The 13,162-nt window shown below is 36.7% G+C and overlaps 1 protein-coding gene across 2 annotated transcripts; it reads left to right on the top strand.

The window, feature by feature from the left end:
* Positions 1 to 883: 883 nt before the first annotated feature.
* On the top strand, positions 884 to 12,728 carry anxa11a (annexin A11a). 2 transcript variants are annotated; one of them, XM_014005100.1, is made up of 15 exons: positions 884 to 979; positions 3,202 to 3,450; positions 6,205 to 6,287; positions 6,899 to 7,138; positions 7,216 to 7,303; positions 7,759 to 7,853; positions 8,144 to 8,257; positions 8,423 to 8,513; positions 10,038 to 10,117; positions 10,236 to 10,292; positions 10,753 to 10,846; positions 11,075 to 11,170; positions 11,792 to 11,850; positions 11,937 to 12,059; positions 12,145 to 12,728. In XM_014005100.1, the coding sequence occupies exons 2-15, from the start codon at positions 3,204 to 3,206 to the stop codon at positions 12,202 to 12,204; spliced, it is 1,527 nt and encodes a 508-aa protein (XP_013860554.1). In that variant the 5' UTR covers positions 884 to 979; positions 3,202 to 3,203; the 3' UTR covers positions 12,205 to 12,728. The 2 variants fall into 2 exon arrangements, with proteins under 2 accessions (XP_013860554.1, XP_013860553.1); XM_014005099.1 differs by lacking the exon at positions 884 to 979 and adding an exon at positions 1,347 to 1,374.
* The last annotated feature ends 434 nt before the right edge of the window (positions 12,729 to 13,162 follow it).

Raw genomic sequence — 13,162 nt, 5'->3', positions numbered from 1 at the left:
TATATATATAGTCTTTTTTCTAGGAGTGATGTTTATAATTGAAATTGAGACACTTATTGACCCTCTAATTAAAACTAAGACAAATGAGTCATGAAGATTTAAATTGAAAACAAACTTTATTGTCTAAATGAGCAGCAACCTCTGAACGCCAAAAGCCTTCCATCCACTGTGACATTAGGGCCTAAAGCAGTGGAGGATGCTCAACTCGTCCCATATTGTCCCAATATCTGCCAGTTTGTCTGCTTCCTGTCTCACAGCTCAGAGAAAATATAAAAAGTCTCCAGAAACATTGTGGCATGAAATATTGTCCTGCCTTTCTCTGCATCTCACAGATTATTTGTTGATTAATCCTTTGACTTGCAGACCCCAGCCAGGATGAGGACCCCGTCATATGCTAAATGCATTTTATTCATTTCTTTCCACTTCTCCCCAGAAAACACACCTTCATGATAGATCAGTCACTTCAAGAATGATTTTCTGTATGGATCTGGGCATGAGTAGCTCAAAGACTGACTTGATGTCTGTGACACACGAGTTACTGCCATCCTAACAGGCCCTAATAGGCCTGTAAAGTGTTAACATTATGTTCATTTTTTATTTTTGCTGATTATCTTTTTTAAGAACTAACAAACCAGGCGAGCGCGCGCACACACACGTGTTATATTCATTCAGTCATTACTCATAGATATACAGTATTTCAGTGTGTATTTCCTCATGATTGTGTAGTCTACAGAACTAAACCGAGATACCATTTAAAGGCATGATCACGTTTAATCACTTGTGAAATGATGTGTCATTGTGTATTGCTTTTTCCACTATGTAATACATCATTTGTTTAAGGTTTATTGTTGTTAAAAGAGGACCGTCACCACGCAGATGGGCGGCTCCCCTTGTGGAAAATATGAAATATGAGCCCCACCCACTGCCTTTACAACACAGGTCCTGTGAACTTCAGGAAGAGAGTACAAGAAGATTAAAAGTAAGTGCGTTTACAAATAAATATAAATAAAATACTCAAAACCAGATTCTGCTTGAGAACACACTGAATGTCTTGATTTGATGTTTCTTGGTGTGGAGTGGTTTTGTCGTAGTTTTCGTGCAACTCCGGTGGCGTTTTTTTAACTTTGAGCTAACCCATTTAGCTGGCTAACATTACTGAGAAACAGAAGCTGCGGTGCTGGTTCCGTTTCTGTTCTGTTCGGTACTTTATGGAACCATGTTCTAAAGGCTGGACGGGTTCAAAGGTGCCCAGGAGTGCCACGTCTGGTAAACAACAGAGGTCGGACAGTTAGCTGTCGAAGTGAAGGCCTGAAGCACCGTTTGTAGCTAGGCCTCCGTCAAAGCTAACATATGTTCAATTAATGGTCGAGAAATGTATGTTTTTTTATTTAATCTTTAATTATTTATTTAAAGTTATTTTTTAATCTAAAAGACGTGGCTTTATTTAGCTTACACCCGACCTAGCTGTCACTAACATTTGGACTGAGTGAACTGGAGCTGTTTTCTAAGAATACCCTTAAGGAATGCTGTATTTGTTTTTACTTTTATTTGTCTTTCATAACTCTTGACATAAAGAACTTGTCATGTAGTTAAGTGTTGTGAAAGATGTAATAATATGCATATACTTGTGCAAGTCACATAAGTTTATTGGAACATTAGATAAAAGACTATAATTAAAAATTGACTCCGCTTGAGTGCTTCTGGGATTCAATAATAAAGTAAACATGGGAAAAATAAAAAATCTATCAATATGCACATTATCCCATCTCATTTGACTGCTGTATTCTTGAGGATAAGTTTACTCTTTGGGCTCAGTCAAACTCAGTGACTTATCTTTTATTATGACATGCAAAACAACAAGAATGTTCCACTGATGTCAGTTTATGGATCAGTTTAGCTAATCATAGAGCAAACTTTTCATATTAAACATATGGGAACTAGATTTAACAAAAAGTAGAAACTAGTTATCAACTAGACATGGGTTTTTACGATGTAAAAACAAGTGTGCATTGCCATGTAGCATGGCTTTGCCTGCAGCATTGGACTTGCAGAATGAACTTTGACCAAGTTCAAATGTGTTTTCTATACCAGCTTGTGCCTGTCACATCAGCAGGTGTTTTTAATTAAGGTAATTGTGTGACATATGAAATTTGAAGAGATTTTTTGTTAAAGTTGCATTAGCTGGATTTTGAATCCTGATCTCCCACATGAAAGTCCATGACATAGACCATCAGACCAATGGAGCTGTGGCAGAAGATGGCGGCAGGGGTTGGTTTGTATGTGTGCAGAAAGAGGCCACATTGCCAATACAATTATTGACACAAAAATGCATAATATTACAACAATCGAGCAGTACATCAAAATACAATCATATTAGTATTGTAAACACTGAACTACTGAGTTGAAATATTAAACTATGGTGCAGTACCAACTTGAGTACAGCAGGGGGCAGTATTGGACCAATACAAGGCTCCATTGACTGCCATTATAATTCATTAAACATTAATATTTCATAAACTATAAGTTTTACAGGCACCAAAAGGCATAGCCATCATTTGGCACAGGGGCTTTACAGATATAAATTACAATGACAGCTATAGGACAAAGTATGCAGGAGGAGAAGCATGGCAAAGTTGAGATGACTTGGATGGGAAACAAATCACAATAGTGTGCATTGCATTGGCAATGCACACTGATTATTATTTGGATCTAAACTTCATCAACATTGTTGTTCCATCCATCCATTTTCTTGACCCATTTCTCTATTCCGTGTGGCGGGAAGCTGTCAGTGTGAGAGAGGCGAGGTCCATCACAGGGCCACCTAAGACAAAACAACGTTGGGAGAAAACATGAAAAACAGCCCAGCCCAAGGCTGAGAAGTGTTCCTGTGACCTGACTGAGAGGCAACAACTTAACCACTGCACACCGCGCTGCTCGCTTTACCCTTTAAAGAGTTCATATAGCCTGTAGATTCTGTTTAAAAAAAGAGTGAAAGCAGGTTCAATGCAGGGTGTGTTTTCCCCCTTTTGTTGTTATGTCATCATGCTTTCAGTGTTCCATAAACATCAATGATGGATTCTTTTAATTATTGCAAACAAACTTTTTTTCCACAGTAGCTCCATGAAATGGTTATCATGTTTCACATGTTGAATTATGTTTGACAGCTATTTTATTAAAGGTTCTGTTTTTAATGTTTAAAAGCAATGAGCTACCCTGGATACCCGCCTCAGCCAGGCACATACCCACCACAACCTGGGATGTACCCTCCACAGCCGGGTACTTACCCACCCCAAGCAGGAGGCTATCCACCTCAATCTGGTGCCTATCCTCCTCAACCCGGTGCTTATCCTCCTCAACCCGGTGCCTATCCTCCTCAACCCGGTGCCTATCCTCCTCAACCCGGTGCCTATCCTCCACAGTCTGGTGCCTATCCTCCAGCACCACCTCCAGGTAAGTCACTCTCAAATGGTAACATGTGTATTTAGTGCTGGTCTGTTGAGATTTTGAATCTACAAGTCGCATTCTTTTCATTGTAAAGTAAATAAAATCTTGAGATTTCCTTAAAATTGGATAAAGCTTGCATAAAAATACATTTTGTGTAAAAACTGAATGTTCCTATTTGGCTCTTGTTTATTTTTTTTCACTGTAATCGTCTTGTCAGCTTTTGCTAGGCAAGAATTGAAAAACCAAGTTACAACATGTTAAAGTGCTAGCAGGTAGATTTTGTAACCGTTTGACAAACCATAAATGTCTTTTTCTCATCTGTCGCTTATGTTAAGTCAGACTAGAAGCTGTTGCTCAGTGTTTACCACACAGACACAATAGGTTTGACGTTTTCATCACATTTTCAAAGGGAAAGTGTTTAGCTGCATCTTCTTTAAAATATTATTCAACAATCTAAGTATATCTGTGCAAAGATTTAAAAAGTGAGTTGGGATTTTTAGACAACGAAGACAAGATTGTGAACTTACTGGATTCTTTTCCCCCTCAAAAATAACCATGTCTGCTATTGTTAAGGGAAATGTTGACAAACCATGGATGACGAATGGGTTAAGGAATGCTTGTAAAAAAGAATTACTTGTATTCCTGTTTTTTTTAAATTGAGAACAAAAGAATCAGAGGAGAGATACAAGAAATATAAAAGCAAGTTGGTTTGGATTATAAGAAAACATAAGAAGGAACATTACAGTGATTTATTAGACAAAAGTAATTGTGATATGAGGGCAACATGGCAAATAATGAATAGTGTTTTGAAAAATCATAAAACATCTTCAGGTATTTCAAATTATTTTGTAAAGACGACAAGGACATATATGATCAAAATCAAATAGTGAATGAATTTAGTCAGTACTATGCAAACGTTGGCCCAAGTCTTGCATCAAAAATACCAAAAGTACACAATAACATAAGTCATACAGTCATGGGTTGTGTCAACAGCATCTTTCTTGATGAAACTGATAAGGGAGAAATATGGAGTATTGTAAATAAAAAACCTTGCAGATAAAAGATCAAAAGACTGGATGGACATGGAAATGTTTGTGAAGGACATCATTGATTGTGTTTTAGAGCCATTTACCTGTAATTTATCATTTTCTACTGGAATTTTTCCAGACAACATGAAAATAGCCAAAGTAATCCATCTCTATAAGAGTGATGAAAAATGCGCATTTAATAACTATAGACCAATATCTTTGTTACCACAGTTTTCAGTGATTTTAGAGAAATTATTTGTGGATAGATTGGATCAATTTATCGATGAACAGAATATTTGAAGTAGCAGTCAATATGGTTTCAGAGCAAATAACTCTACTTCAATGGCTCTTATGGATGGAACAAATAACTGCTGTTGACCAAAAACAATACTGTGCTAGTACAGATAAATGAAGTCAGATCTGAACTCTGTAACATTATGTGTGGAGTTCCTCAGGGTTCTGTACTCAGACCAAAATTATTCATTTTAGATGTGAGTGAATTGGTTAATGTGTCAGGGTTGTTTAAATGTATTTTATTTGCAGATGATACCACATTTTTTGTTCAGGTAAAGACATAGATGGAAATTATGCAAGCAGAATTTGTGAAAATACAAAATTGGTTTAAACTTAATAAATTATCATTAAATTTAGATAAAACAAACTACATGATATTCAGTAACAGAAAGGGAAATATTGATGTTCCATTTAGAGTTGATGGTGTTGAGATCTGTAGAGTCAGTGAGGTAAAGTTTCTGGGTGTTATTATTGATGAAAAGTTGTCATGGAGACCTCACATAAATTATCTAAGAACATAAATTGCTAAATCTATTGGAGTACTGTATAAAGTAAGGGAGTTATTTAATGATAGAGCTCTGTATATGTTGTATAATGTAATGGTTGTTCCACACTTAATTTATTGTGGTGATGTCTGGGGGAAAGCATGGAAAACAATTTTAAACCCTATTTTTGTTTTACAGAAAAGAGCTATGAAAATTATCACTAGACAACACTACAGTCACCCATCAAATGTATTATTTCATCAGTTGAAATTATTGAAGTTCTATGAGTTGGTTGATTCATAATATTTTACAGGTTATATATAAGGCTCACAAATGCATATTACCTTTTAAACAACCAATTAAATTTTGTTAAGAGAAAGTTGTTATAATCTGAATGGGGTATAGATGTTTGTGAAACCTGGATTTCAAACTAGTTTGAGGGAGCGGTGTACTTCAATAAAAGGAATAAGACTTTAACAATCTGGAGAGTGATGTCAAAAATGCCAGATCAATGTTTAAGAGAATGATAAAAGTCACTTTGTTAAAGAAATATGAAACAATATAATGTGTATTCATACAAAATTGTGTTCAAGGATTTGAGGTTGTTTTTGTTTAGTTTTTCTTTTTTGTAGATTATTGTTAGAAATTTTTAATTTTGGGAAGAAAAAGGCGCAGATACTATAAGATTTTTTTCTTCTTTCTGCCACCTTTCATTTTATTTGTGATTTGTATTTTTATTGTATATAAATTTTAGTTATTTTTAAAGAAATGAATAAAGTTTGAAAAAATAAAATTAAAAAAATAATAATAATTTCCATAGTTTATCGTCCACATACTGCTTCCATTCTCTGTCCAGCTTGCTTTACTTAGTGGAACCTAAATATATACAATAAAATAGTCATGTCTCAGTCAGTTACTTTTAGCATTTTCATTGTTTTTAATTTCTGCTGCAGGCAGCTGGGGAGGTGGCCCTGTTGGTGGATACCCCTCCTCTGGATTTGACAACTTTTCCAATCCCGGTTTCAATGCTGGCATGGTAAGTTTGACACTGGAACATCACCAGTACCTGAGAAGTTCAGAATACATCTGCAATGCCTTATCATTGGATTATTGCACTAAATATTACAGTTAAAATAAGTTATACAGCCTCAGTGGAGTATTGTGTTCATTGACTTTACGGTAAGAATTTTCCAAAGTTCACATCCTAAAATCTTCCGCATTGCAGTTTTCTCTATCGGCTTAATTGTGAAGTTCTTCTGCATGAAAACCATTCTTGTGCTTAAGCCTTGTCTGTGCATTTAATCTTTCGCTCCTTATTTCTATTTGTAGTCTCTTTTTGTGTGTTTTCACATTTTTGAAATAAGATAAGATGTATTTTGCATCGCGCCATTTTGATTGAAGTAAAAAAATAATAATTATTGAACACATTCAATAAACTAAAACCATTCAACCAGCTACGCGTGCTTTGCCTAAAATAATCACAACACATTTGAAACTATTTTATAAAATGCAGATGTTTCCTAATCACAGGCCAACCAGAGCTTTGGAGCTATGGGGGCTTATCCTTCAAGTGCCTGGGGGTACCCACCTGCTCTGCAAGCTGGTGCCCTCTATCCTAACCTAGAATCATATGGCCTGTACCCACAGCCAGGGGGGGGCATGCCCCAACAACAACAACAACAATGGCCTGGGATGGGCTACCCTGGTCAGCCTGGTCAGCCTGGTCAGCCAATGCCTGGATACCCCGGTGCACCATCACCCAACCCACCGATGCCTGGCTACGGAGGAGCACCAGCACCGACACCAGCATACCCGCAGGTCCCATCACCAAACCCATCAATGCCAGCCCATGGAGGTGGAGCCATGCCAGTAAACCCACCTATCAATGTAAGAGACAATATCTGCCTGCTATGTCATTGTGTCGAAACACTGTTGTAAGAGAAAATAATATATTTTTATCTCAGAGAGGATTCAGGGGAACGATCAGGGACTTTCCTGGAGCCGACCCACTTAAAGATGTGGAGGTCCTGAGAAAGGCCATGAAGGGCTTTGGTAAGTGTTATTGGGGGTGGGGATCATCAGGCTGTACTGATTCGTGAAGTATCCTGTCAGTCTGTGAGGAACCCTTGCTTCAGATTATTGTGTGTAAAATTGTTTTCTTTTGTTATTGTTGTCTAAATGCCAAAATGTACATATAACCAGAAAAACCAGCTCTTATCAAAACATATTTGCATTTTCAAACTAATACTCTTGAGAGCACAAACACGTCTTGGCTAACTGAAAGCAAGGTGCAATTAAAAATTCTTCCTATTATTTTAGTCCAGTCAGTTTAAACACATTTGTCTTAAACCTCATGGTCACCATTTTGTAAATGGAAAGGAACATATTTATAAAATGAAATAATCTAATTAATCAGAGTTATCATGGTTAGGGTTAGTATTAACCTATTACATCAAGTAGTAGGGTTAATTGTATTAGTCCTTGAAAGTTTGGGATTTTCTGTGCAGGAACTGACGAGCAGGCCATAATTGAGTTACTGGGGAGCCGCTCCAACGCGCAGCGTGTACCTTTGCTCCGAGCCTACAAAACCTCTTACGGGAAGGTAACATTTTTTATTCTTGGTTACATTTGTGTTTATATAATATTTTAGCTGTAGTTTGTACCATTTCCCAATGGGCTGGAATCTACTTTTTAAAAACAGGTTACACAGTTTACAAACATTGGATCTGTGTGCGTGGTACTGTGACAAGCAGACAACAGGTGCCAGTGCTGCAGTAAAATATAGAGGGGGATTAGATGTCTTCCACCATAGCTGTGTTAGAAGTCCTTATCGTTATTCATAGCAGCAGTTTCTGAATGTTGGGAATAATTCACCTTTTTTTTCACTTTCAGGATCTGATCAAAGACCTGCATTCAGAACTGTCTGGGGACTTCAGGAAGCTGGTTATGGCCACGTTGAAGAGTCCAGCTCAGTTTGACGCCTCTGAACTCCGCGAGTCCATAAAGGTAAAATGCTCAAAAAAACACGGTGGGCAACGTGGATTTAAGGATGGATAAGGACTTGCATTTTGTTTTGTTTTTTTGTGTGCATTTCAAAAAACCTTCACTTACTACCATAAGGCCAGAGGATGAGGATAACTGGTTGATATTGTCGTGTCGTGTTCCTCACAGGGAGCTGGAACTGATGAGGCCTGTCTGATAGAGATCCTGTCCTCTCGCTCCAATGCTGAAATCAAAGAGATAAGTCGAATTTACAAACAAGGTGAGGTGCACCATAGTCACTTTTTGCTGTGTTCGCTATCTTGCATAGTTTGAAAATTGGGTTGTTAGTGGTAAACTAAAACTGAATTTAATTGCAGTAAAAGGAACATTTAGTGCAAAATCCACATTTGTTTTTAAAGTTAAATGCATTTTGTTAGATACTTGGAGCCTCTAGTAGGAGTGCAGAAGCGTTTAATTTGGTTCCACTCTGCGCTGCATAGGGTCATTTTTTTCAACCCATTCATTTTTTTATTCTCTATTATGTTTTCTGAACATTACATCAAAGTAAGTGCATTGTTTGGATGTACAGAGACGGCGTCAAAATGAGTTTATTTTGAGACACAGCTCAGAAAAGGGGTAAAATTAGGGGGAATTCAGACCAAAGCATTGCAGTTTCACTTTATATAAACCCTATCTGAATGATTTAAAGTGTATCTTACACCCCGCCCCCCCCAACCACTTGAAAAGATAACTCCGCCCCAAGGCGAAATTTGAAAAATGCATCAAAGTGGGTAGGGGGTGGGGGGGTTAGAGAGTGGAGGTGTGGCCAGGACGAGAGAACGTGACAGCTAGCATTAGCATAATTGATGCTACATGGAGAGTGACCACAGTATCGCAGATAGTTACATCTCTGAACGGTCTGAGGTGGAGGATTTTTTTCCCCCCCCTCCTCACCAGAGGCAGAGAGAGACTTGATCAAGTCAGCTCAGTCTGGGACTGACTCGTGTTGGCTCCGATCAGGACCTGGAGCTCCAGCAGCCTCGGCTGAGCTGTCCACCTCACCAGCCTCGGACAGAGGAGGTGGAGCGCTCCGCGACAGCCTGACAGAAAAAAATAAAAGCATACAGCTGCAGCTGCTCACAAGATCGCTAGTTTAAATCAGGAATAAAAGTGTTGGGTCTTGTTTGACTGAAGTTCGGTCCGTTAGGGCTGCAGCTGCCCTGCTGTGTTTCTGCCTTTTTTTCCCCTCCTCCCCTCCGGCTGTGCAGGACGTACTGCTGGTGTGTGTGTGTGTCTGTGTGTATGTGTGGGGGGGGGAGCGCAGCAGTCAGCTCTCCCCACCCGAGGCTGAAGGTCAACAGACGATCATGCTAAGCTTGCTAACTGTTCCACCCTCTGACTGCTGCAGGGGCGTGTCTTAGAGAGAGGCTTTTATACCAGAACACAGCTGCTGTGACAAAACCGTGGAGAAGACACGTCACCGTGGAAAGCCGTTAACCTATATGCAAATTAGCCTGCAGTACCACTGCTCTACCCATATGAGCAGCAAAAAGACGTTTTTAGACCAAATATTACAGATTTGAACAAATACGCACAAAAACATCAAAATTAGCACAGAAACAGTACTATATAACATTTTAGACGCATTCTAGGCAGTTTATCAGCTGAAAAAAGTTAATTTTGGGGTAAGTTACTCTTTAAATATGAAAAAGAAGAATTAAAAAGCATGCTATGTCTCCCTTAATGTGGATAACTCATTTACCCAGAACTGTAATGTTTGTAATTATCATTTTGTCAATTTCAGAATACAAGAAAACTCTAGAGGATGATATTCAAAATGATACCTCAGGCCACTTCCGCAGGCTCCTGATCGCTCTGGCTCAGGTACAGCCATGATGCAAATGATTTATCTTTGCTGCTTCTTTGTTGTCACTATGAGCCAGGATGCTGTTTTACAATAATGCTGTTTTGTGTTTTTTATTTTTTTATTTTCTTCCTGTAGGGCAATCGGGATGAGCGAGAGGCTGTTGATCTCTCCTTGGCTCAACAAGATGCTCAGGTAAAATTTAATCTCATGTCATAACTATTTCTTGTTTAAATATTCTTTAAAGCTGTAAGCAGAGTGCTGTTTGCTTCTTTGTGTTTGGATATATGATGTTATTTGCGTTTTATGTAAGTTGTATTTTTTTTTGTTAATGATTCATTCATTATTATAAATCACGAGTTACAAAAAATATATCAAGCAATAATTTCAATAAATTTCATTATATTATAATTTATAAGTAAAGTTAAGGGTTATAATTATATTCCTTTTTGTTTGTTTTTATGTTTTTGTCTCAAACAGCTGCATACTGCTGACATAAAATACAAGATTTATATTATTTAGGAATACCTAAACCTTCAATCTGATTTCATGTGCTTATTTGTTGTTCATTTCTACACAGTGAAAAGCTCAACCTGATTATTGCAAAAGTATTTTCTTATCAAATTAATAATGTTTTTTTTTTTTTTTTCCATAGGCTCTGTATGCTGCTGGGGAAAAGAAACTGGGAACTGATGAGTCCAAATTCAATGCCATTTTATGTGCAAGGAGCAAAACTCATCTCAGAACAGGTAATTAATAAATAAATAAATAGACAAACAGGTCACAAGGAAAATGAGGTGCAGATGAGACGAATGAGAAGTAAGAATGTACAACTTCAGACTTAAAACAAGGAAAAAAAATAGGTCAGATTTTTTAGTTTGAAATTGGACATACAAAGTCACATTTGTATATTTTTCTTTCAACTCTAAACTTCAGTATGTGTATTACTGATGCTGTATATGTTTGTGTTTGTGCAGTGTTTTATGAATACCAGAGGATGTGCGGCAGGGACATTGAGAGCAGTATAAGCAGAGAGATGTCTGGAGACCTTGAGAGTGGCATGTTGGCAGTCGGTAAGAATTGATTCACACATTCAGGTTTAATTCATAGGCAGCTTCTTTAGAATGAAGCAGTTACATTTTGGCTCGACTAATTAAAAATCAGAGCATTTCTTAAAGTACATGTTTGATGCAATATTTAGTCAATAAAATTAATGCATATTTTGCAGCAGTTTATTATAGCCTTTACATAATTACACTTGATATTAAATTTATCTCATCACTGTGCATAGAGGTCCTGTTAAGTACTAATCTTATGCTTTATCTCCTTTTTTTTTTTTGCAAACATTTAAGGGTTATGGTACAGTAACCAATAGTTTTGTCTTTTATTTCTTAGCCTTTTTTGTTTACTATTTAATATTTTCATTGTCAGATGGTGTGCAGTACAGTTTTTTATGTTTGTGTGTGTTGTGTGCCTTTTTGTTTGGAAATATTTGCATTCAGAGGGTTAACTAGACTTCAGGTTAAACTTTACACTATATATCTTCACTTTTTTAAACTTTTTAAATTCAAAGTAGTTTTTGTCTTATAGTTGTGTGCTTTTATTTGATGCAGTTGTGTGGCTCATTGAACACATTTGTGTATTGTGTGTGTGTATTGCTCTTTCGGTGTCACTTAGTAATGTCTCTGTTTCAGTGAAGTGCATTAAGAACACGCCTGCCTACTTTGCTGAGAGACTTCACAAGGCCATGAAGGTGGGACATAAACTTTTTTCTACATTATTTAAATAAAAACACAAACCTTTTGTTTTGTACACATATTTATATCTGTGTTCTCGTAGGGCATGGGAACTAAAGATCGAACCTTGATCCGGATCATGGTGTCCCGTTCAGAAGTAGACATACTGGATATTCGTCAAGAGTATCTTAGAAACTATGGAAAGTCGCTGTATACAGCCATCTCTGTAAGTATCTAAATTTACTGAGGAGTATTTTACTATGTCAAAGTTTGCAAATCTGAATATATAAACATATATTTTCCATTTTAAGGGAGATACATCTGGAGATTACAAGAAACTCCTACTAAAGTTCTGCGGTGGCAGTGACTGAAAAAGAAGCATTATCTACAGCATTAGAGCTGGTTTTATCTTCTTTTTTTTTTCGAGCTTTTTGTATGCTTTACACGCAAGTTGCAATCCTATACACTTCAATGGTTTTAATGCAAAGTTTACACAGCAGCATTTTTTTATGTATTGATCACAGAGCTTTGTATTTTCTGATTTGGGGTAAGTTTACTGGAGAGTGGAATGTATACAGCTATAAAGAATTATTTTTTTATAAGATTAAAACTCAATTTCAGCTACATATGTTCAATGAAAAATTACTTTGTGCCAATAAGACATTAAGTGTATTTCATTTTTGTCAGGGTTTTTTCATGTACTGAAAAGAAAAGGAAAAAAAGCACCAAAGTAAAAAAATAAGACAATCTTTGCAATTGCATGATCTACTCTGTAGTTTGAAGCACTTGTATATTTTTGTTTGTCATCATTTTATTGTTTATGATGTGCCTGCTATTGTTTTCTGTTTAACTCTGCAATACATTAAATAAATTCTGGTCATATATTCATGGAGCATAATATTGTTTGTTTATTCATCACAAATTATTAATTATTATTCAACAAGTACCAGTATTTTCGGGAGTTTCCCCTTGATTTATACATTTATAAAATGCAAAATGATTATTCTAAGATGGAAACGGCTCCAAAAAATAATCTTTGATCTGAAAAATTAGCAATCAGTTGTTAAATATTTGGTCTATATAAATAGACAAACTTTCAACTGTTAACCTTTTTTAAGTCTAAACTACCATATGTTTTTATATCTTAAAATAAAAAAGGCATAATTATGGATTTATTGAAGTACTATCCATAGTTTCATAATTGATGTAATCTTAATACTGTAGAAAGCTCTTTTCTCCAGCAGGGTGCAGCATAGTCCTTATGTCTCAGACTTAGCTGTCTATACCAGTGGTTCCCAAACTTTTTATCTTCTGACCCACAAAATATTC

Source organism: Austrofundulus limnaeus, unplaced genomic scaffold, assembly GCF_001266775.1.
Source record: "Austrofundulus limnaeus strain Quisiro unplaced genomic scaffold, Austrofundulus_limnaeus-1.0 Scaffold28, whole genome shotgun sequence".
Lineage (NCBI taxonomy): Eukaryota > Metazoa > Chordata > Actinopteri > Cyprinodontiformes > Rivulidae > Austrofundulus > Austrofundulus limnaeus.
Note: the sequence above shows the minus strand (reverse complement) of the source record. Positions and strands in the feature narration are given on the sequence as shown.